The following is a 26,003-nucleotide window of genomic DNA, read 5'->3' on the forward strand; positions in this document are numbered from 1 at the left end:
CAGTCCTTGAAGTCTCGCCCGGTTTTGCACATGCCCTTGACCTCTCCCCCAGCTCTTGCTAACGCCTTCTCATCCTTCAGGTCTCTGCTTAAAAGTCACTTACGCCTGACGTCCTCAGGGAGGTCTTCCTTGTAACCCTTCCTGGATTAGATTTGTCTCCCACACTTCCTCTGGAACACTCATCACTACCCTAGCTAAATGATTATCTGTGCAGCTCCTTGATTTGTGCATGCCTTCTCTGATGGATTCCAAACACCCCAGAGAGCTTCATCTGTCCTGGTGATTGTTTTATCCCCAACACTTACTACATTCTCTGACATGTATTTTCAAAAATATTTGATGAATAAATGAATGATGGGAAAACTCAGGCTTGCAGAAGTTAAACAACCTCTTCTCAGTCCCCAAAGTAGTGATTTGAGTAGATTTTAAGCCAGGGGCTATCAAATTCCAAAGGTTACAATTTAGAACAATAAATAACTAAGAAAAAGGAAGATGGGTTTAAGATTATAAAAACCCTCTGAGAGTAAATAAACAGAAGGCATCTGATAAGGATAAATACAATATTCTCCATTAAGGGAAAAAGTAACAAATCTGAACAGGTTCATAGTGATCACCCCACCATTACAGAAATCATGCTCATCAGAATTAATGCCAGCTATGGGCACTAAACATTGTATACGGGTTATCTTTATTCAAAACTCATAATAATCCCAAGATAGGTATCATCATTATTTCTGTTTTAAAGATTTAAAACTTTCCCCAGTAATATAGCCAAGCAAACCCAAGCAGTCTGACTTCAGAACCCACATGCACTTAACAGCAAATTTATTCGAATTTCAGACTTGGAATTTTTGTTGTCTTGCTTATTTATTTGCTTCCTTAGACCTACAACCTACAGATCTTTGATGACTAAAATTAAGGGTGACTCAACTTCCAAAAAAGAGATTGCAATTTTATTCCAACTGTAATATCCAGAACGGAGGAGATTAATAGTCTCTGGGCCCCTTTCCCTGAAATAATGTTTATATATATTCCTACTTTGGGAACAGGAGCTCACAGTCACCTTTCATAAAGGGCAAATAGCTTTCTGTAAAGAAATCTATCCAGACTTGCACCAAGTTTAGGGAAAGAACTCTCAGAGCATGAACTAGAAATCAGGTTTCCAGCTATCACGGAGGACACTGCTGCCCCCTTGTGTTTCCATATTGTAATAAAACATGCAGAACCTTTGAAACCTGCTGTCTGAATGGCACATCATCTGAGCTCCGGAGACCCCTTTGAAACACTCTGGGCAGCTGCCCGACAGTAACCAGCACCCAGGTCTGCTTCTGGGCCACTCCGCCCACAACAGGGAGCCTAGAAGCATTGCAGGTCATGGCAGGGCTGTCCTCCCAGGCAGTGACCCCTTTTTTTTTTTTTTTTTTTTTTAATTTTTTTTTTCAACGTTTATTCATTTTTTTGGGACAGAGAGAGACAGAGCATGAATGGGGGAGGGGCAGAGAGAGAGGAAGACACAGAATCGGAAACAGGCTCCAGGCTCTGAGCCATCAGCCCAGAGCCCGACGCGGGGCTCGAACTCACGGACCGCGAGATCGTGACCTGGCTGAAGTCGGACGCTTAACCGACTGCGCCACCCAGGCGCCCCGGCAGTGACCCTTTCTAATTGTCCCCTTTAGAGAAGAACCTCTGAAGAATCACAAGAGGCAAAGAAGGGTAAAAGTTCTTATGTATTTGCAGCAAACAGAATTTAATTACACAGAGTAAATATTCCTCTGACTTGTAGCCAAGCTTCAGAGACTCAGGGCTGCTCCTGGAACCTGTAGCTTGCTAAGATGCAAATACCTGAGAGAAGGACAAAAAGTTCCTTTCTTGGAATTAGTAATAAGAAAGTAGAGGTAAAGAAATATACGATAAAATATGTTTAAAGCTGGGATTGACCGTGTGCTATACCTTACTCAGGAAATCAAATAGAATAGCTATCCTGTGTCTCCTCACCTGTGACATTTGAATTAATTTATGAAAAGTAGTTTGATTTTTCATGCTGTTTTGCCCTCATGGGTTTTAATATGACACTTATTTGGGTGAATATTTGAATAATGCCTTACTTCTCCATAGACTGTAAGCTCCAAATGGGTGGAGACTATACAGGCTACTTTAGGAATATTTGTTGAATAAATGATTGATGATGTTTCTTTTTTGAGTGCGAATAAATAGATTTGAAAAATATTGGATAAAAGTTCCCCATGAGTTTATTTTTCTTTTCTATCATTACACTTGCCTTTCACAGAGGCAGCTTAGTAAGATACAAAGGCTTTATAGTCAAACACCGGTTCAAATCCCAGTCCCAGGACTGAATATCTGCCTAAACTTATGAAAGTTGCTTAAACCTCTCTGAACTCATTTCTTTCAGAACATGTAAGAAAATGTCTACTTCCTTTACTTGTTATGAGGACTTAATGAGAACACACATCTACTATGCAACCTGGCTCAGTGCCCAGCAGACCAAGGGTGATTGTGAAAGGCTACTTTTGTTCGTCTTGCAAACTCTGCAGTGTCTCAAAGCTGAATATATCTTAAAACAGGTTTTTCTAAAATCTAGACTAGACAAATCTAATCAACAGCACATGCACACATATACACACGTCTATGCAATCTCTAGGTTACACTTCTTTGTCCCATAGAACTTCTACCAAATTTGCCAGCCAACAATAAAGTGCATTTTCATTTTCATTTTCCCATTCTGTAAACAGATATAATAAAATGACAACAGTGTCATTACTTATGTTAGGTTGTTTTTGACAAGTAACTGCAAACCAATGCAGCAAAATGGTTTACACAATGAGGAAAACGTGTGATCTCACAAAGGAAGCCAAGAGATGATAGGCATTATGAAATCATCAAAGAGCCAGAATCTAGCCAATTTGGTAGGTGAGGACAATGAGACTAAGATTGTTGCAAAGCTCCAGAAAATCCATCCTCTTACAACCATACATATCTGTCTGTATGTTTACATGTATGTCATCATCTTAGTTTTTTATTCTTTCCAGTTGAAACATTGCACATTTCTTTTAAGTAGAATTTTCTTTTATTCAGTTGTGTTTCTTTTTTCAATATCATTAGGCTGATGTCATGCCAATTTGAAAGTGATCTAATCAATTCATAAAATCTGCATAATGACCTTGGTGATATAGAGCAGAAATAAATAAGGGCAGGGCACCCCCTCAGCAGATGGAATGTTATTCACAACATTCATAAAAAGAATATTCAATTTTGCAGTCACTGCTGGTCCTCTACACTGCTGAACACAGCCTACACAGGGTAGATTCCTTTCCAGTGTTGTTAAACCAGGGTTCCAAGTAGTGAGTTCTCCTGTAGAAAAGACTGTTAGGCAGAAACTGCTGTGAAACCACATTGAGAAGAAGCAGACTGTGATTGGCAGGCCTCTAAAGATGTCCCTGCTCATGATACCTGTCTCCTGGTTATTCAACTAAACACTAAGCAAGTTATTGCCCTGAAGAGATTTTACAGGTGTAATTAAGATCCCCTATCAGTCAAACTTAAGATACAGAGATCATCCTTGTGGGTCTGATCTATTCACATGAGCCCCTTTCAAAGATAAGGGAAATTTGAACTCAGGAGAAAGAAGCCAAGCAAGTCACCCAGCGAATAGCTCACAAGATAAAGGGGACCTCAGTCCTACAACCCAAAGAAACAGAATTCTGCCAACAATCTGCATGGGCTGAGAGGAGCCCTGCAAGGCCCAGAGGAGAACCAGGCAGCCGACATGTGGAGCGTGAGACCCTGAGTAAAGAACACAGCTGAGCCACGACAGACTCTTGTCCCACACAACTGAGATCATAAACATGTGTTGTTTTAAGTCACTAAGTTTCTGGAAATTTTCATACAGCAATAGAAAACTAATACTCAGGACTTCTCTCCATGCACTGTCGTCTCCTCCCCCACAATGGTTTTAGACACCTGCAGAACTTAACTGTGTCAGAATTGACAAAATGAGCCTTGCCCAAAGGAACTCTCTCTTTGCATATAATTGAGGAAATCCTTTTCTGAAGACTCCTAAATCAAATAACTTCATGCATTCTAATAAACGTTTAAAACTTGGGCCTGATCCCAGAAAGCCTTTTCTTGCAAAATTTGGGCAACTTAATTTTTGCAAAATGAGCATAAAGTGACTTCGGGAATGTTAAAAGATACCAATATTTGCAGTTTCTAGAGTAGTGCTAGGATCTTTATATACACAATGTCAATGAGTTATCATTTCCTCACTATAAGATTCTATTACTTTCTACATTTCATTGACTGACACTTAGAGGCTGGGATATTTCAGTGAAATCTTTGTTAGCAGAATTGGAACTTGAACTGTTTTGTTTGTTTGCTTGTTTTGTTTGTTTTTTTTGGTTTTTTGTTTTGTTTTGTTTTGTTTTGTTTTAAACTGTAAATCTGTAAATCTGTCTTTTCCCTCTTCCTTAGAGAAGAGAGTTTGAGGTGTGGAGAAAATTTGCCTTGTGCCTGGGATTTCTCCTTCACCCTGGGTGACTGGAACATCACTGGGCTCAGAATGTACCTATATCCTTATACTCAAGTAGCTGAATTGAATCTCTTTTTTTTAAATATACTTTTTTATTTCTGAGAGAGAGAGAGAGAGAGACTCAGCGTGAGCAAGGTAAAGGCAGAGAAAGAGAGACACAGAATCTGAAGCAGGCTCCAGGTTCTGAACTGTCAGCACAGAGCCCGACATGGGGCTTGAACTCGTGAACCACAAGATCATGACCTGAGCAGAAGTCGGACGCTTAACCGACTAAGACACCCAGTCATCCCCTGAATTGAATCTTTGCTCTCACCCAGCACTTATCTCTTTTCCAGTATTATGGAGAGAAGTCTTTCTCCACCTTTTTTTTTTCCGATATGAAATTTATATTTAACCCAAAGAGTGTATTCGGAGACTACAGAAGGTTCTTAATGCAAATTTTGAAAGCAGCAAAACATACCCATCATGTTGGTTGTATCCTAATGTTTTTTCTTTTTTTATACAGTGTCTATTTTAATTTTCAGTTGTTTTTTTACATGTGATGTCAGTATTTCTTAGAGGTCATTTCACAAGTGAGGAAACTTCGATTGGGAGAAAATAAATGACATTAGAACAGAAATTTAAAACCAGTTCTAGTTCTTAGTGATCAACTTTTATCAACTGAAGGGCCAATCTATTATTTTAAGTGAGCTTTTTGCAGCCCGATGGTTGACTACGGTAAGGATTTTACAATTCTTGTTGAAATAAGTTTGGTGTTTTTTTTTTTCCCTGACCCTAGTGGTCTCCTCTTAATTTCTGTGAACATGTTTATGATAAGCAGTAATGAGGGTTGGGCAGTGGAAACAAGATTTTGATCTCAAAAATTCTTCACAACCATTTAATTGTCCATAGTGGTGGTTAGAGACGGATGTGTGTATAAAAGAAAGAGATGACTTAGCATAACACAGCACAAGAGGTCAAAAGTGTTCCTCAGCAAACCGGACACAGAAGAACAGGCAAATTACAGGGGACAAAATGTTGGGGAGTGCATGGGGTTCCAAAAATTTGCACTCAAGTTTTTCAAGGAAACTCCCAGAGCAAATGCATTTTCTAATTTCTTAAAAGCTAAGAGCTGGTTGAGGGGCAGCTAGCTGGTTGAGTCAGTAGAGCATGGGATTCCTGATCTTCAGGTCATGAGTTTAAGCCCTACTTTGGGCATAGAGCCTACTTAAAGAAAAAAACTAGGAGCTGGTTGAGTGTTTATCCATTTCAGGTAAACATTTTTAATACTCTCTGTTCTAAACATTGCTGGGTTGTATAAAGATCAATCCTTGCCTCCACGGTATTTACCAAGTCTCAGGGGAGCAGAGAAGTCCACATATAGAATCTGGGGCTATCAACAGTACAAGTCATGACATAACACCATTTAAATTTTGAAATTCCCCTATCGTTGTGAAATGCCAGGGCATGTTTAAATTGTCATGCTACTCAGAGAATGACTTTTCAGAGCAACCCCATTCCTAATGAGGGAAGTGGGGAGTGAAATTTCATTTTTTTAATTTTTTTAAGGTTTATTAATTTTTGAGAAAGAGAGAGAGGGAGAGAGAGAGAGAGAGAGAGAGAGAGAGAGAGACTGAGCAGGGGAGGAGCAGAGAGAGAGGAGACACAGAATCCAAAGCAGGCTCCAGGCTCCGAGCTGTCAGCACAGAACCCAACACAGGGCTCGAACCCACGAACCATGAGATCATGACCTGAGATGAAGTTGGACGCTTGACTGAGCCACTCAGACGCCCCGGGAGTGGAATTTAATTTAAAAGAACGTATGCTTTCCCATTTGGATTAGGAATTTAACAGGGCACAAGAATATGTAAAGAGTCATGCTTTCCTATTGCCGATCTCTGAAAATGAAACGTTCCATCCTTCATACTTATTGTATCAGTGAGTTCATTCTGTCTTGTGAAAGTAATCCCTACGGGAGGTGGTGTGGTGTTTTCTTTCAACAGTTTAGTCAACTAATCAATGGGAAATCCAAAAGAAAATCTCAAAGGATAAACAGTTTTCTTGGCTATGAAACAATTATACTATAACTCAGCTTGAGATGTTCACATCTTGAAAATGAAGAAAATAAAAAGCTAGTATATCATTCCCAAATGTTATGATATATCTGTAGCATAGAACACAGCTGGACAAAAATACACTTGTTAAAGCATCCTCTGTAAGGAGTCTTCTTATCTGATTTGGGAGCACTGCAGGCACCAGAATCTTAACTGTAATAACTGGATAGAGTCCATGTGGTAAACATAGTGGTCATTTGAAAGTAGTTTTAAATTATGACTTTGTAAAATAGCAAATAATTAGTAAACTGTTGGATTCATACTCAAAATAAAAACTTCATAGTTTATTATTAAATTCACTTAGGTATAAACAAGTATATACACGTAAGTTCTCAGATGAATTTCAAATACCTCCTCACCATGTAACCAATAAAATTATTTAGCTATTATGGAAAAGGGAAGAATGCCTTTTCTGTCCTCTCCTCGTGTATCAGTCAGAATATTATTTAGTAACAGAATCTCAGTGACTACAAATGTTAAAAGATGTACTTCTCATTCATTTTCCATGTTCATCTCTGCTCAGCAGGGGTATTTTGCTCATAGATGTCCTTCAAGGACTTTTGTTAATGGAGAAGCCACCATCTTGCACATGATTGCCAAGGCAGAAAGAAAAGAGAGCTCTGGCACGTCTGGCATCTGCAATTATACGCTGTTTCCCAAAAGTGATGTGTCTAAAACGGTCTGATCACAGTTCTGACGTGATCAGGAATTGATCAGGAATTCCCCTATGGGAGACTCCCCACACTACCAGGCAATTCTCCAACACCATCTTGGTGTTCTACAATCCAACTTAATTCAAACAGCCAGGCAGAAGAGATGCATAGGACAGTTTCCATGCCAGCTCCAAGCATGCCACTCTCCCCAAATCTCCATATGCTCACTAACCCAGTTCTCTGATCTTTGCCCTTTGGGGGTTTTATGGAGGCTTCGTTACATAGGCACAATTGAAAAAATCATTGGTCATTGGTGATTATACCCAACCTGTAGCCCCTCTTCCTTCCCCAGATGTCAGACATGTGGAAGTGAAAGTTCCAACCTTCTAATCATATGGCTGGCTCCCAGGGCGACCAGCCCCCATTGTCAGGTGGGATCCAGAAGTCACCTCATTAACATAACAGGACTTTATCTCTCTCAACCTAGGAAAATCCAATGGTTTTAGCAGCTCTGTGCCAGGGACAAAGACCGAATATATATTTCTTATTATAAATTACAATATTACAGTGTCACTTCTCCTTTCCATTCATTGGACAGAATGTGTCACGTGGTCCCACCCAACCATTAGGGGCCCATCAAATGCAATCTTTCCACATGTTCCGAAGCAGGAAGAACTTGTTGATCAATCGCCCTGGAGTCTACCACACATGAAATCCTGTCCCCCTTGCCTTATCTGCTTCAGCTGTTCCCTTTCTGTGTCTCTCCTGAGTTGTTGCCCCGAATCCTTCTACGAGTCCCGATGCTTGCTGGTCTCTGCTTCTGACCTTGCACACAGTCGCGTTAAGTGTGGTAACAGGAAGTGTACTGCTTAAGAAGGTAACTTCCTCTAAGAAGTGCCAACTTAACTGCCAGCTCTCTTTACCAGAGGAATGGATGGATGGAGACTCACCTGATTTGGGTAGTGATACGAGCCCTCCTCTTTCTTTTCTCTGATCTGAGTGTCCGGTGTCCAGCGTTTATGTTCTGTTTGTGTAATTCTGTCCACAGTCTGCTGGTGCTACTTCTCAAACAGGTGTCAGTCGACTTCCTCTGGAGAATAACTGAAATAACAGCTGTCGGAAAAAACAAGGATGCCATGACATTTCTGTTGGTAGAAACTGAGGATTTTCAGTGGAAGCACCTCACAGCCGCCACCAACTATACTCTACTTAGCAGCAGAAGTAGTTGTGAGAGTTGATGAAACATATGGATGCTTAGGGGTGCCTGGGTGGCTCAGCCGGTTAAGTGTCTGATTTTACCTCAAGTCATGATCTCACGGTTTGTGAGTTGGAGCCCCGCATTGGGCTCTGTGCTGACAGCTGGGAGCCTGGAGCCTGCTTCAGATTCTGTGTCTTCCTCTCTCTCTGCCCCTCCCCTGCTCGCACTCTGCCTCTCAAAATAAATACACATTTTTAAAAAATTTTTAAAAAGAAAATAATTCCTTTAGCAATTTCCTATCCATGCATGGATCTCTTTCCAAATCACCGTTCCCAACATGTTTCGTGGACTGCTGTATTTCTAACATACTCGTCTAAGTATGTCTAGGGGCAACTTTTCTCTAAATCAATGAATAAAAGTTCGCTGGGGTTCTACTAACATTTATTTCCAATATAGTGGCCTTTATTCTTCTCAGCTGTCATCTACAGTTGCAGTATTTCCCTGCCCTTGAGGGTGAACCCTGATGATATTGGAGTTGGTTCAATTTATAGTGCTAGAAGAGGAAACATAACTCATATTTGCTGTAAGCTCGTTGCATTACATTTTTTAAATTTTTGTAATGTTTATTTAGTTTTGAGAGACAGAGACAGAGCATAAGCAGGCGAGGGGCCGAGACAGAGGGAGACACAGAATCCAAAGCAGGCTCCTGGCTCGGAGCTGTCAGCACAGAGCCCGACGCGGGGCTCGATCCCACAAACTGTGAGATCATGACCTGGGCTGAAGTCGGACGCTTAACCAACTGAGCCACCCAGGAGCCCCTATAGGCTCATTGCATTATGTCAGACCTGAACTATACTAGGTTCAACTGCTTTGATGAATACCAGTTAACTCTGGTATCTCTGCACTGATGCTACACTGACTGTGTGTAATGGAGTTCTGCTTACCAAGTTTGAGATTGTTACTACCATACTCACGACTCCTATTTAATGAGCAAATATACAAAGAGGGCATTAAGATAATCACAGAACATACAGTATCTTATTAATTCTCTTAACAGCTCTCTGATGTCAATCGTTATCCCCATATTAGAAGGGAGGGCAATAAGACTCAGACTAAACCATTTATCCGAAGTTATATAGCTTTGCAGTGGCAGAATAGGGGTTCAATCCAGTTATACTTAAGTTCAGAGCCCAGAAGCACAAGCATTTCACTAGATTATTCTAAATACTGCCAGGCAGAACATGCCAGCTATTGTTTGGACATGAAGGGGTTTCTGAAATCCATGCAGGAGCCTAGACCTCAGGAAACCCAGACACAAGAAGGCTCAGCAGCCCACCGTGTGCTAATGGACAATTCCTATAGCCTCAGCCTCATCTCCTCACATTTAAAATGAAGCCATTGAGGGGCGCCTGGGTGGCTCAGTCGGTTAAGCGTCTGACTCTGGCTCAGGTCGTGATCTCACGGTTCATGAGTTCGAGCCTTGTGTCAGGTTCTATGCTGACAGCTCAGAGCCTGGAGCCTGCTTCGGATTCTGTGTCTCCCTCTCTCTCTCTGGCCCTCCCCTGCTCACATTCGGTCTCTTCTTCTCTCTCAAAAATAAATAAACATTAAAAAATAATAATAATAAAATGAAGTCACTGAACTGGGTTTTCTCTAAAGTTGCCTAAACATTCACGTTTCTGGATTCTGATCAAGAGACTAATCTGCCATTTTCTAATGGTCACTTTGTATCGAAGGGTGTTTGCTTATCTGAAAAATGGAGGTATGCTAGCATCTATCGGCATAAAGCATTTAATACAATGCTTGGAACATAGAAAGGGCTCGGACGTATTTGCTTATCATCCTCACCATCATCATCATGTTAATTGTTATCAAAATCACTACTTCATTAGCATTGACGTTAGCAGTAGCAAAATATTCATCATACATTTGCAACTGATTTGGGCCCTCATGTGTATCAGGACACTATCCAAAGGAATTGAAATGGATCATCAAGGAATGCATCTGGAAGGCCCCAAAAGGCAAGTGTCTTTTCACCAGCTGACAAATGTATAGCAGTTATGTGCTAAGAAAATCTCAATCTACATTTATTGCATACTGATCATATCATAGTGAAGGGTTTAAGGAGCAATAAAGGAACATCTCGCTGGTCATAGCAGATTAATGTGGCAGCCAGAAACTGCCGGGACACTCTAGCTCCTTGACACTTGATGAAGTAGTTCATTTAACCTGTCCTAAACACTGGAACTTTTTCCAGAGCACTTTAGTGTCTAGCCATTCAAAATTAGAGTAACTTGTATATGGTGAGGAGGAAGGTATACAGACCCTTGTTGGACTAAAGACAATGATTTCTCAAAAAAAGAGAAACACAACATTTGCCACAAATCAAAGTGTAATTCACTATATACGTGTGTGTATGTGCGTGTGTACATGTGTGTGTGTGTATATATATATATATATATATATATATATATATATATATATTTGTAACCAATGTCCCCAGTTTTGATTGAATGGCTTCCTTTTACATGGTATTGCCTTCAACACAACCATGATAGGTGGTCTCTGGGAACAGAAACCACTGTGCGTCTTCCCAAAGTAAGTGTTTACATGGATGGCTCACCAGAAGCCATTTCTTAAGTCCTGGTAGAAAAAAAAAGATAATAATCCAGAAGGCAAGACAACATCGCAATTAAAGGTTAGGGAAGTATGAGTTTGATTCCACTGAACTTTAAATTCTATAAGAGCAAAACTGGAACTTTTTTAAACTCCTCAGTGCCTAGAACAGTGCCTGAGGCATAGAATGTTCTAAATAACTATTTGTTGAAAGAATAAACCAATGGATGAGTCTGTAAAACTGTGACTCCAACAAGTTACTTAATTGTTATTTCTCAACTTTCACTTTCCTCATCTCTAATCACCACCTTTCAGGGTTAGTGAAAATGTTAGAAGAAATAATGTATGTAAGAAGGCATTGAATATGTGCTCCATACGTAGTTATGACTGCGGTAATGTGGTTCAGCAGATTGCCATTAAAGCATCCTCATCGGGGCACCTGGGTGGCTCAGTCAGTTGAGCGTCCCATCTTCGGCTCAGGTCATGATCTCACAGCTATGAGTTCGAGCCCCACGGCAGGCTCTGTGCTGACAGCTCAGAGCCTGGAGCTTGCTTGAATTCTGTGTCTCCCTTGCTCTCTCTGCCCCTCCCTGCCCTGTGCTCTGTCTCTGTCTCTCAAAAATAAATAAATGTTAAAAAAAATGAAAAATTATAATAAAAAAACCATTAATTTAAAAAAATGCATCCTCATCTGCACAAAAAACACACACATCCCTTTATCCCTCAGAGGGATCTGTATAAATGCCTGATGTCCTCTGGTATTTTCCAGAATGATGATTAGATTCACAAGGGAAGCAAATTATTGCTATTTGTCGTGGGATTTGGAGCATGTCAAATCCCCATGTGATTCTGGTCAGCAGCTTGTCTAGATGTGAAGCTTTCTCCTAAACCAGCAGTGGTGGTATATGTTGATGCAGTCTTTCTGGAAAGCAATATGGCTGTTCATATGAAGAGACTTCAAATGGTTTAAACCTTTTGGTTTCATGATTCTCCTTCTGGATTATTCATAAAAAAAGAACCATAGGTGCAATCAGATGTATGTGCTAAAATATTAATTACATCATTATTCCTATATAGTCCCCCAATGCTAAAATCCCCTCAATATCCAACAATATGGGAAATTCAGTGGACACATAATTACGCAGCCATTAAAAATAATGACATGGAAAATGTTCTGGATGCTTTGTTAAGTTAAAAAAATAATAAGATTCAAAGTATATTCTTGTATTATCCCAATTTTATTTGTATGGTGTATTAATATATATGTAGATAAATGACCAAAATAGCTTTACAGTAGTATAATTATGGGCAATTTTTATTTTATTTCCTTATTTTTTTCTGTGGAGAGCACATTTTGACAGAATAATCATTTTTTAAAGTTTATTTATTTATTTTGAGAGAGAGCAGGGGTTGGGGGCAGGGAGAGAGGAAAGAGAGAGAATCCCAAGGAGGCTATGCACTGTCAGTGCAGAGCCTGATTTGGGGCTCAATCTCACCAATCGCGAGATCATGACCTGAGGTGAAATCAAGAGTCAGATGCTTAACCGACTGAGTCACCCAGGTGCCCCATGAAGCATCTTTCAAATAAGCTTCTGAGACAAACACTGCTAACCATTCACCAAATCTGTGAATGGGCACGTGAGATTTGTCTCGTTGTTTGGGGTAGACATTAAATGATTTCTAACAAAATGAGAGTGGAAATTATGCGTAGCACTCTGCACTTAGAGACCTAGTCCATAAACACTTCCCACAGACACTCCTCAATGATCGTTTTCTCTTTCTGGATGAGAAAATCACAGACTTTAGAAGCCACACGAAGATGGCCAAGATTCCATTAGTCTCTGTCCCTTAAAGATTCTGGAGAGAACCATCAAGTTAGATGGTTAGATGATCAAGAAATACACCACATTCTTTTAAACTTGTTATATTTGGGGGCTTGTTTGCCACAAGAGTTAACCTACTAATATAGCTGCATTGTTGATCATATATATTTAGTTGTATACACCGCCTGATCAAATTTATTCTTGATGGAGAGGTGGAGATACTACTTCTGTGCAGAAACCATTCCACAAAAGAGATGAGGAAAAAGTTAGAGAATAGATCGTTTGCACCATTTTGTAAATCACTAAGGCCCTCTAGAAGTTAGTTGATCATTCTCACCTGAAGGTCGTAAAATGCATTGCTTTTCCATAAGAACTCTTTAGAACAAATACAAGATCCTGACTCTGTGGATTTCCTTTTATCTCTTTTGCCTTTTTTTTTTTTTTTTTTTTTTGATGTAGGCCCCATGAGGGCAAGACCTTTGACTTGTTTATACTGCTGCTTCCCCAATTCCTTGAGAACTGTGAGAATAATCAGCATACAATATGTATTGGTTAAAGATGTAAATTAATGTAATGAATGCAAGATGGGTAAAGACAAATTCACCTGGTGAGAATGACCACCCAAAAACTTGGCCAAGAGCTTTCAAAGGGCAGAGAGGGTTTTATCTGACTTATTCGTGTGATGGAACATAAAACAAACAATCTGAGACAGCCAATTTCTAAATTTGATTTCATGTTATAAGATATATCTACTGAATGCGTCTAGCAATCAAAGGCAGCTGACAAGTTTGCTGAGGGCAGATGGCCCTTTACTTTCCATCTTCATCTCTTGCAAGAGTCTACCTCCCAGGTAGGTTTCTAGCTGGACCTTCCACAAGTTGGGCACCTGGTGGCACAGCCATCTATTTGCTCTCTTCTTACCACCCCAAGCAGATGGCTCAAACAGCCAACAAATGACAATTTCCATGTGTCAGAGGACCCGACTGCAAGATGCTTATTTACTCTTAAAATTGGTTCTGTTGCTGCCAACTGAAAGTCATTGAATCAAAACTTTTGAGTGATTAGCTAGATACACGCCATTTTCTTTTTCCTTTTGTAGTTGTAGCCATTGATTGTTCATTCACTTATGTCTTAGTTGGGATCCTCTAGAGAAGCTGAAGCAAGGGATGTGTATGTAAACAGTAAGAGATTTATTTTAAGTAATTGGCCCACATGATTGCGGTGGTTTAGCCAGTTCAGAATCTGATGGTGGAGGCAGACAAGCTGGAGGCTCAGGAAAAAGTTGTAGTTTGAGTCCAAAGGCAGTCTGCCATAGAACCTAGAAAAGCCGAAGTTGCAAATCAGGTCAGGAAGTAGTGTGCTGAAGGATTTCCTTTTGCTCAGAAGAGATTAGATTTTCTTCTTCTTCCTTTTAAGTTATTTATTTATTTATTTATTTATTTATTTATTTTGAGAGAGAGAGAGAGTGCAGAGAGAGAAGAGAGCCCCCGATGTGGGTCTCAAACTCATGAACCATGAAATCATGACCTGAGCCAAAATCAAGAGTTGGATGCTCAACCAGCTGAGCCACCCAGGCATTCCAACTTTCTTCTATTTAGGCCTTCAGCTGATTATATGGGGCCCACCCAGATTATGGAGGACAATCTGCTTCACTCAAAGTTTGCTGATCTAACTGTAAATCTTATCCAAAATTCCCTCACAGAAATAACCAGAATAATGTTTGACCAAATACTTGGGCATCATGACCCAGACAAGGTGACACATAAAATTAACTGTAATAGTTCACTTGCTTCTCTTCTCATTCGTTTTTGATTGTCTTTTCTTTGCTCAAATCCTCTTAGGGCCTTGGGGGGTGATTATTTTTAGAAGGGTCATCTAATCCCAAATCTTGTGGGAAAATCAGGAAAATCTCAAGCCCTCATTCCAGCTCCCCTATTGGCTAGCTGATTAAAAGGGAACTTGACCACAGAACCTCCAGTTCTGCTTCAGTGAATGTAGATACCTAAGTTATAGGTTTATTATAACGTTCAAATGGGAGAAATATGCATTGACAAGCTCTGTAAACACAAGTTCACATTGAAACCATTATTTTAAATTGTGTTCATATATCAAAGGCCCTACCTTTCAAACCAATGAATGAGAGAAAATAGAAAACTTCTCATGTAAAACCCGTTACAGCTGTAACTGGCTCATTGAAATAAAGAAAGATCAAGTTAATAAATCAAGTTTATTCATGAGGGGACAGTGATTTTAAGGGTTAAGAGAAGCTTTAAAACCACATCAGATGATTTTTGAGCATCCCAGGAACAATGTCAAATTTAAAGTACACAGAATATTCCTGTGTAAAGGCAGAGAAGTCAGCACACCTCTGATGCTCCCCCGTGAATCCTGGGGAGAGCCAGGCAGCATAGGAGCACCATGAGTCCAAAAGCAAGGGAGCTCAGATAATACGGGACTGTCCATGAGAAGCTGCTCAGAAAGATGGGACAGAGCTTCTCACTTCCACACATTCAATGTACAATTAACATCCCACATGTGACGTGATGTCAGATTATCACATGATTGTCAGTGTTCGCTGCTCGAGGGGTCGCTACACATCAGATTCCTGACCAGACCAACTTTAACTCCAGAGAGTGGAAAAAGTTTTGCCCTCATCTTTGTTTAAGATCTTTATTTAGTCCCCATTTTCAGCACAAACACAGATCTCTTCTAATATTTTAGATTTTAGTTCCTTTTGTAGAAAATGCCTAATCTACCCTGGGAGGGGTAGCCTTTTCCTCTGGTCCCACCAGGTCAGTGATCTGACATTAGTAGAGTTCCCAAGGTCAGTATCCATCAGTCTTGAATAACTCCACCCATGGGTCAAAAAAGGGAAATCTTTACATTGAGACCTCTTTTCAGACCCTCCTCTCCAGAAATTAAACATATCTTGAGGTCCTGTCTCACTCAAGGTCATTTGTTACAATCCATGTTATTATGCACTCCTGAACAAACTGTTGACAGAAATTAGGAACCATTCCTGCTTGGGTCATCTTAGAGCAAATGGAGCACACCATTTTCTCCCTGAACTACAGATTATGTGGGTCCAGCAAATTGCCAGAGGAACACAGCACCAAAATCCAACAAAGAGCATATCAAATCATCTTGCAATCATTGCTCTAGGAAAAACAATGTAATTTTCTCTTACCTTGTTGATAATAAGCATATGTGTTCTTAAAAGCAGCAGTGTGTTCTTTAATGTGTCAGACCAGCTTTAATATTTATAATATGCAAAGATTTTTACATCTGTAATTTTTTTTCATTCTGTGAGAACTGGAACAAAGAGAAATTTACTGTGTCCTTTTATCCTCTGAAGAAAATGGATGGGTGGTTAACTTCCTTGGTGCTGCTTTGCACAGCAAAGCAAAGAGAGTTCTGTTTCAAAATGTGCAAAAAATCAGTTTTATGAACACTTTGCTCATATTGCTTCTCTACGACTTTCTTTAGGAATGTCCCAGTGGTGTTGTTAATGAAGAAACCTTCAAAGAGATTTACTCACAGTTCTTTCCACAGGGAGGTAAGTGCAAATGTGGACTTGTTAACATACTCTCCATTAGAATTATGCTTGCAATCTTGAGTATGGTTTAAGCTTTTATGGCATGATTCTACATTTTTAATCGCTATGTAAAAGAGTTAATACACAGCATACGAGTGCGTATAATTTCCAATATATCATAAAAGTGAGCTACTTACAAGTTGTCAAATATCCAGGATTTCACTCTTCAGTTGCACGCAGAAAGTAGTATTACTGTGTGCCTCAGACTATGGCTATCAAATGCACAAGCACTTTTGGACTACGATGGCTTGGTCCTAGAAATGCCACAAAGCTCTTTAATGTGCGTTATAGGTATCATTTGATTCTCTGCACACGGAAAATTAGGACAAATATAATTATCATCCATTTTCACATGTGAAATCTGGGCTTTAGAGCAGCTAAATGGTTTGCTCAGGGTCACGCATTCACTAAGTGGCAGGTATGGCTTAAAATCTACATTTTTCTGTAACCTCACCTAGTGTTCTTCCTGCCCTTTCTCTTTTAGGACCTCTTACTATCACCTCTCTCCCTACATCTGAGAAAATTAATATCACCCTAAATAATAGTAATAATAACATTGTTGTTGTTATTATCATTATTAGAGAGGGCGGAGGGGCAAAGGGAGAGGGATAGAGAATCCCAAGCAGACTCCACACTCAGTGCAGAGCCTTTGCGGGGATCCATCCCATGACCCGAGGTCATGACCCGAGCCAAGATCAGGAGTTGGATGTTCAACTGACTGAGCCACCCACGCACACCTCTAAATATTATTTTAAATGGAAAATAAACAAGGAAAGCATAATGATAACACATACGTGTTAGGGATGAGTGGGAAACTATTTGCCATTTGACCTTGCAGGTTCTCCTTTGGTCATTCAACAGGAGGCCTGGTCAAACTTGTTACACAGTCTCTTGTGTGCCCAGCTATGTGTTAGGTGCTGGTAATGTAAGAGGAATAAGGTGTGGTACCTGTCCAAAAGAATGTTCTAGTTTAATGGAGCAGATGGGAAATGTTGACGTAAGGTGTACAGGGAAGGTTAGGCTTCAAATCCTAGCATTACAAGAGCACCTTCAGGCACAACCACACCAGCTGATGGACAGGGAGGAAATAGGAATCTCTCCAGCTAAACCGACCTAGGCTGAAGTAGTTACCATCTGTGAGGCGTCGAACACGTGCCTGACCCTGGCATGCACTGCGCCCACCTCCCAACTCCCCTAGCTGTGACTCTGCCTTCTTGATAAATGTGGAAACCAAGGTGCAGAGAAGTTCATCCATTTCCTTGTCATCATCTTTTATTGCTTCCCGCTTAAAGGAGCTCCATCATCTCACACCAAGGTAACTGCAATAGTTTCTAAACTAGTCTCTGATTCTGACTCTTTCTGGCTCCCCCAGCAGGGGGGGTTCCTAACATGACCCGGAGTAATCCTGTTCAGCATAAGCCAGCTCTGGTCACTGCTCTACTCTGAACCTTCTGTCGCATCAGAGCCTAAGCCGCAGCCTGCACAGTGGTCCACAAGTTGTAATCCCTGGTCTCCTGCTCCCTCTCTGCCTCATCCTTCATCCCACACCCCTTAAAGGACTCACTATGTTCCAGCCACACTGGCTTCCTTGCTGTCCCCGCCGCACACCAGTCATGCTGCTGCCTCAGGGTTTTTGAATTTGTTAGTCCCTCTGCCTGGGATTATTTTTCCATCTCAATGTCCCACCACCTTTGCTTTTATTCAAATGCAATCTTCTTGGGGCACCTGGGTGGCTCAGTTGGTTAAGCATCCGACTTTGGCTCAGGTCATGATCTCCGGGTTCAGGACTTCAAGCCCCAAGTGGGGCTCTGTGCTGACAGCTCAGAGCCCGGAGCCTGCTTCAGATTCTGTGTCTCCCTCTGTCTGTGCCCCTCACCTGCTCACGCTCTGTCTGCCTGTCTCTCTCTCTCTCTCTCTCTCTCAAAAAAAAAAAAAAAAAAAAAAAAAACATTAAAAAAAAATCAAATGCAACCTTCTCAGCAAGACTTTCCCTAGCCACCCTATCATAAACCACAACCCCTTAAATTCTCTCCATGCCGGCTTTATGTTTCTCTTTAGCACGCAAGAACACCTAATAATACATATTTTACCTATTCTTGTTGTTGTTTATTGTCTCTTTCCCCACTAGTAAGAGGGACCAAAGGGTTTTGTGTTTTATTTGCTGCCATATCCACGGGTGGTGGGACAGTGACTGACAAGTAATCACCCTTGACACATATAGTATAAATGAGAGAAAACGTGCAGGGATGATTGCATGAATGATGCATGCATGAATGAATGAATGAATGACGTGCATCTCAAATGGTGGTTGTAACGGGACAACGGAAGAATACTTGCAAAAGGCATTTTGAAAGTATAGAACACTTAAATATTAGCTCTTTTCAGACACAAATTAGACTCTCTTTTGGTTTTCGATATTTTAGGGGGTTAAAAACAATTTTACGCATGAATTGTCAAAATAGACATTTTCATTTAAGACGGCCCTTTAAAAAGAATTAAATTAGAATTCTGAGAAAACACAAGGTGACCTGTTATTACATGAATTTGGATCTCTCATCGGGACCAGTCCCCTTACCCCCTCTCATTAGTAACAACCCACAGACAGCTACTGGTCATGGGGCCGGATGCCTAGATTGCAATGGGCCCATTGTCTGCATTAACAAAGAACTCGGAATATCATTTCATTAACATATTTCTAAGTTATTTAAAAACCATGGAGTTTTTGAAGAAAAATCATGTTTACATTATATCTGTCTGTCCGCATATTGATGAACAGTAATATCAAAGCACCAAGCACAAAAGGAATTCTTTACTTTTTATTATCTCAAATGAAAGTTACTACATGCTACAAATAGGATAGAGTTCCACATTAAAAATTTATCTTTATTTGAAAAATAGCATTTTGGCATTGGAGAACATCTACTTAAGCACAATCCTTTGCAAATGATTCTTCTTACCAAATCTAAAGGGATTTGAGGAAAAATCACTTTTGCTTTCTTAAAAATTCTTTGATTATTCATGTTAATTGAATGGATAAATCTAAAAGTACCAGCCATTACTGAAGGAAGTGACATATCTTGAAGAATCATGACTTACAATCTAAGAAATCAACACCGCAATGCAAATTGTGTCTTGCAGCGCGGCTAGAAAAAGGGAAATGTCCCGAGGAAGAACATAATCTCTGACGGCAGACAAATTCGTGTTATGGCCATGCTCACGGTTCTATAGAGCCATGTATTTTGGTCTAAAAGCAGCAGGTCTCTCCTTATGAGCGCTAACAATGATGGGTCCATAAATCACAACGTCTCACCGTTTCCTCCAGGAAAATACTTTGTCTTATCCACAGAACCTGCTACAATTTGTATTGTGTCAGGCTCCCAGTTTTCTCTACTGCTTAGCCAGATGGCTTTCCAAGCACAACTGGTGTGGTGTTCTGGATGTCGGCACAACTGACCTGAACAGAAGCCGCTTGTTTGTGGGGAATAGAGTGGGCCCCCTATAAACCAAGCTGAGAGGAAACGAATGGCTGGTTGGAGCTGTTACTGGTCTTGTTACAGCAATGCCTTTTCGACTCCATGTACAGTGGAAGCTTTGGGAAGCTCTCAGCTCACAGAGCATTCTAAAAGCTCGTGAAAAGTTCAGTTTCCTGGGCTACTCCTCCTCATGTAGTGGAGATTTTGCACTTACTTTGCCTATACCAGGCATCCAATAGCTATAGAAGGAGCAAATGAATTAGTTCCAGTCTGAAGACTTCAGCCAATAAACACTTATTGAGCAGTCACTGTATACAAGGCTCTTGAGGCACTTAGATGGGGTCAAGAGGTATAAAGATTTTTTTTAATAACACCACTCACTGCATATCCTTCTTGTACCTGGGACAATATTTCGAAGAATTTTCAGGGTGATTTACAGAGGCCTTATTAAACAGAAACTACTATTCATGTATACGAAGCTGCCTTACCTCAGTAACAGTGCATGAATCATATATTCAAATGCATTAAACTAATTTTGTACCTTATGCTTGAATTCATGTGGGAGTAGCGATTTATAGTAGGAAGAAGAAAATCAACCAGATTGATTTCGATCCACAGACCTGGAACATGATAACCAACTGCATTTGTTCAAATTCTCTGAAATGTATGTGCATTGATGGCTTTTTTAATCAAGGGGTTAGTTGGTATGATCGGTGTGGTCTGGAAATAGTTGGGTTAAATTCACTAGACTAAGTTGAGTCCTGGGTTTGTGGATAGACTGAGTCACCACCAAGGCATATGACTCAAATGGTGTATTTCTCTGGGCCTCAGGTTGTTCCACTGTAAATTGTAGAACAATACTTTTAAGACATCTATAAAATGTGGAACAAAGGAGTCTTCAGTTTTCTTTCTAGCATCCTTTTTTCTTCCTAACATCCTTTGTTTCTCAGAATTCGTGTTGGAATGTCTTGATGTCGTTACCAACTCTAGCATTAACTAACTAGGTGACCGTAGCTAAGTTACTAACGGTACCCGTTCCTACCTTTGTTAAATGTAGATAACTACATAGAATCCAGGATACCTTCTTATCCGAAGCATCCCTAAATTTTGTCCCCCAACTATAAAATTTCCGCATTTTTTCAACTTCACCAGTAAGATTGTAAAGAAAATGAGGCATTCTCAACATGTCAAACTCAGTAACAGTTTTTTTGTTATCTGTAAGGAAATGTGGCCAAAGAAAGCCCATCAGGTCATGTGGAGAGAAGAGAGATCAATGTTATATCTTTTGAGTCCCAAATTGCACTGAAATCTAGAATCGAGGATGCCAGTTATTCACCATCTTAGGAAATATTTACCCAAAAAGAACAATAATAAGGGGCGACTGAGTGGCTCAGTCAGTTAAGTGTCTGACTTTTGATTTCGGCTCAGGTCATAATCTCAATGTTCGTGTGATCAGGCCCCGTGTGGGGCTCTGCACTGACAGCACAGAGCCTGCATGGGATTTTCTCTCTCCCTTTCTCTCTGCCTTCCCCTGCTTGCAAAATAAAGTAAAAAAAAAAAAAAAAAAAAAAAAAAAAAGATTTTTTTTTTAAATATTAAAAAAAATAAGATGAAAGTTGAGATAGAAGTTTTTGTGGACAGCGTTCCTTTTCTTCATTCATCCACCTCTGTACCCAGCCAGATGCTCCCAGTGCCTCAGATCCTTCCTCTTGTCTAGTCAAAGCTCAGAACATCACTCCCCTTCTTCAGAAACTTTCACAATCGCCAAATGCCTGTCAGAAAAAATCCAAACTCCATCAGAAGCTGCAACGCCCTTCATAACACACTTGCTTCTATTGGTCTTTATAGAGTGTGAAGTTGCATCAGATTAGAATGTCAGTCACCTAGACACGCAGTAGAGATTTCACAAGAACACAAGAACTTCTTCAGGTGGAAATGTACTATATCTGTAAAAAAATTACTCATATTTCTTTCAGGTGGCTTTGAAAGGATAATTATAACAGATACTATTTATTGAACATTTATTATGTGCCTGGGACAATTGTAAGCACTTTGCACGTGGTATCTCATTTAATCATTTTATGATGGCCCTATGAAGTACATACTGGTGTGGTTATTCTGTAGATGAGGACCCTGAGTCCCAGAGAGGTTAAACAACTTTCCCAAAGCCGTGCGGTTAATATTTGGGAGACCTGAAATTCAAACCTGACTTCACTCTGACTTCACTACGGTAGTAATGACTGCTGTCTGCATGGTATATCTGAGCTGGAAAACCAGCCAAAGTTCATTTAGAGGAACAAGGAGTCCTCTGTACCACAGCAGAGCAAACCTCGAGACTATATGTCCCACATGTCAGGCTTTAAAGCTAGAGTGACCCCATTTAAGAAGGCTAATAATTGTATGTTCATGATAGCTTCTTTTTTTAATTAAAAAAAATTGCCAACATCATTTGTTTTGAACCATTATTCATGTTGACTTCTGCTTGCTAAGGTAAAGGCATTTACCCTGATTGTCTAAACAGGATATCAGGAGACCTGCTTAATGAAGCTCGTTATAAAATATACAGAACCTCTTTCTCTCTCCCCCGAAAGTAAGTTTAACACACCACCTGTCAACTTATGTCACCATAGGACACTAAATAGTTCAAGAAGTCTGTGTCAAAGAACCATGGAGAGCAAAACAACTTTGTAAATAAAAAATGGGCTGTCAGTTCTTGATAACTCTATCATGGAACTTCCTAGCAATGGCACTAAATTGATTAGAACCGAACCTTTGGTTATAATCCATATTCAAAAGGATTTCTTTCTGCAGCTCATCAATACTATGTGAACATCCACTCGAGATACAATGATGGGACATACTATTTAGAACCAATTTTTGGTCCTGGCTTAGTTCATAGAAAACTGTGTTGATGATTCATATGTTCTAAAATAAGTGGTTTTTCGTATTGTGTTTAAAGGTAAGAGGCAAAAGAAAACGCCACCATCATTTTGAGAAACTGAGGCAGTGTACCGTCTACCTTATGAAAGATATGAGCTTCCATAGCATTTACCGCTGGGTGAAGCATTCATGATAAACCATCCATAAGTGGGCCATGGGTGCTTGAGACCTGCTTTTAGAAAAGCAATTTATAAAGGAAAAGGTGAATAGAAGTTTTGTTCAAGCCCAGTAAAAATAAAGGTTAGAAATTATAGAATAGAAAGAGTGGAGATTTTAAACAGAAGATAAAAAAGCTAGAGCCAATGAGCTTAAAGGTTACAACTTTTTTTTTTTTTAATATAAAAAAGGTTAAGGGAAAAGCTAAAACCATGAGATGAAACATTTAAAATAATCAAGTAAATTTGATCAAGGGTCAAACACAGAAGCACTGAAAAATTAAAACTGCACTAAGAAAAGAAAACAGTAAGAAAAAATATAATTTTACCATGAAAAGCAGAAAGCTCTGAAGGGAGACAACAGAGAAAAAGTAGAAGGGAAAGAAGGAAAAATTAGAGGGAAAACCCAGTAGAGGCAAGCTAAGTGGAAACGTTGGATTTCAGAGTACTTCAGAGTTGTCAGGCAGCCTTGTGAGGTGCTGGGGGGACTGACTGTCCCAGAGCCGTGAATCCCACCCAGGGCCCAGGGACCCTCAGAACCACTCACTCCCACGGTGGCCACAGAAACTGCCCGGTTCATCAGGCCACTTCACTGGCCATGGGTTAGCCTGATTTTCCAGTCAGAAGGACTCAGTTGTGTCTCATGTTGCTCCTTAATCGACTGTGTGACGTTAGGCGAGTTTCTCAACCTCTCTGAGTCCCCGTCTTTATCTGAGTTGTAAAACTGATGAACACATTCACAATAACAACACTAAAAATACCAACTCACGTGCGTCTCACTATTAGTATCTTTATTATTTTACTTGCAGATGTAGCCCCTGACGAGCACTTAACAATTTTCAGACGCATCTCCCTTCGCCCTCACACCACCTACTCATCTTAGTGCCGGGAATACACCCAAGACTCCCATGTGTTCAGAGCATTTCCAGCCAGAAACTTACAGAGAATGTGTATGATCAATGCCCTGGGTTGTGGAGAGCTGACTCCCATGAATCTCAAATCACAATCCGCTACTGGAAGAAGGTGGGCAGCTGGGAAGAAAGCACAAGTAGAGGAGACAGAGCAAATTTTTCCAAATAGAAGGAGCCTTGGGCGTGCTAGGCCAGTCTTCTGTAGGTTATTGAAGTGCTTGCTGCATTAACAATACTCCCTTTTCAACATTTCAGACTCTACAACATACGCGCATTTTCTGTTTAATGCATTTGATACGGACCACAATGGAGCTGTGAGTTTTGAGGTAAGTCTTAGAATTTTTATATATATATATATATATACACACACACACATATATATATGTGTATATATATAATGTATATGTGAATATATATATGTATATATATGTATATGATTTGACTTTAGACACACTGAAAGAAATTTGGTCTTATTTCCTGGGAAATTTTGAATTTGGTGGTTTAATAACTTGTTTTTGCTTTTTGAGACTTCTATTTATTATTATTATTATTATTATAAAATATTCAGCATGAGATCTATCCTCTGAACAAAATTTTAAGAGTATATTACATTATTGTTGACTATAGGTACAATGTTGTACAGCAGATCTCTAGAACTTATTCATTTTGCTTAACTGAAACTTTATGTCAGTCAGCAAGTAACTCCCCATTTCCCCCTGTCCTAGTCCCTGGCAACCACCATCCCACTCTTCCATTCTATGAATTTGACTACTTTAGATACCTCATATAAGTGGATTCATATAATATTTATCTTTCTGTGATGGCTTCTTTCACTCAGCATGACCCCAGTTTCATCCATGTTGTTGCATACTACAGACTTTTTTTCTTTTTAAGGATAATACATTTCATTGCATGTATAAACCACATTTTCTTTATCTATTCATTCATCTACGGACATGTATGTTGCTTCCACATCTTGGCTATCGTGAATAGAACCACAATGAATATGGGACTCTAGTATCTCTTCAAGATCTTGATTTCAATACTTTTGGGTAAATACCCAGAAGTGGGATCGCATGGCATTTATATTTTTAATTTTTTGAGGAATCACCATACTGGTTTCCATATAGTGGCTTCGCAGCTGTGCATTCCCACCAAGAGTGTGTAAGTGTTCCGATTTCTCCACATCCTCATCAACACCTCTTGTCTTTCATTTGTTTGATAATAGCCATCCTGATAGGTGTGAGGTGATATCTCATTGTGTTTTTTATTCGCATTTCCCTGATGATTGGTGATGGTAGGCATTCTTTCACATACCTGGTGGCCATCTGTATATCTTCAGAGAAATGTATGTTCAAATCTTCAGCCCATTTTTTTACTGGGTTGTTAGATTCTTACTAGAGATGAAGGAATAGATTCTTATATATTTTGGAGATAACCCTTTATCAGATACATGGTTTCCAAATATTTTCTCTCATTGTGTATGTCGCTTTTTCAGTCCATTGATTGTTTCCTTTGAGGCTCAGAAGCTTTTAGTTTGATGTCATATCACTTGTTTATTTACTTTTTTTGCCTGTGCTTTTAGAACCACAGTCATGAAATCATTGCCAAGACCAATAACATGAAATCTTTCCACTGTGTTTATTACTTCTATGGGTTTTATGGTTTCAGGTCTTATGTTTAAGTCCTCAGTCCATTTTGAATTGATAATTGTGTATAGGATTGGGTAAGGATGGAATTTCATTTTTTTCAGTGTGGATATTCAGTTTTCCTAATACTATTTGTTGAAGAAACTACGCTTTCCTTTCCCCATTGTGTATTCTTCGCACCCTGTCAATTATCCGTTGACTGTGTACCCATGGATGTATTTCTAAGCTTCCTATTCTGTTCCTTGGTCTATATGTCTGTCTCTGTGCCAGTACCATACTGTTTTCATTAGTATAACTTTGTAACATACTTTGAAATCAGGAATTGTGATGCCTCCAGCCCTGTTCTTTCTT

At 39.8% G+C, this 26,003-nt stretch overlaps 1 protein-coding gene across 5 annotated transcripts in view; it reads left to right on the forward strand.

Annotated features, from left to right (window-relative positions):
• KCNIP4 (potassium voltage-gated channel interacting protein 4) overlaps positions 1 to 26,003 on the forward strand; it is a 1,167,863-nt gene that overhangs the window by 1,116,688 nt on the left and 25,172 nt on the right. For all 5 annotated transcript variants that reach the window (XM_086705349.1, XM_086705352.1, XM_086705351.1 and 2 more), the window contains 2 exons: positions 16,416 to 16,485; positions 24,259 to 24,329. In XM_086705349.1, the coding sequence (XP_086561475.1) occupies positions 16,416 to 16,485; positions 24,259 to 24,329 (141 nt within the window). The remainder of the gene's footprint in view (positions 1 to 16,415; positions 16,486 to 24,258; positions 24,330 to 26,003) is intronic.

The sequence above is a fragment of the Puma concolor genome, chromosome B1, assembly GCF_028749965.1.
Source record: "Puma concolor isolate L17-30 chromosome B1, mPumCon1.1.hap2, whole genome shotgun sequence".
Taxonomy (NCBI): Eukaryota; Metazoa; Chordata; class Mammalia; order Carnivora; family Felidae; genus Puma; species Puma concolor.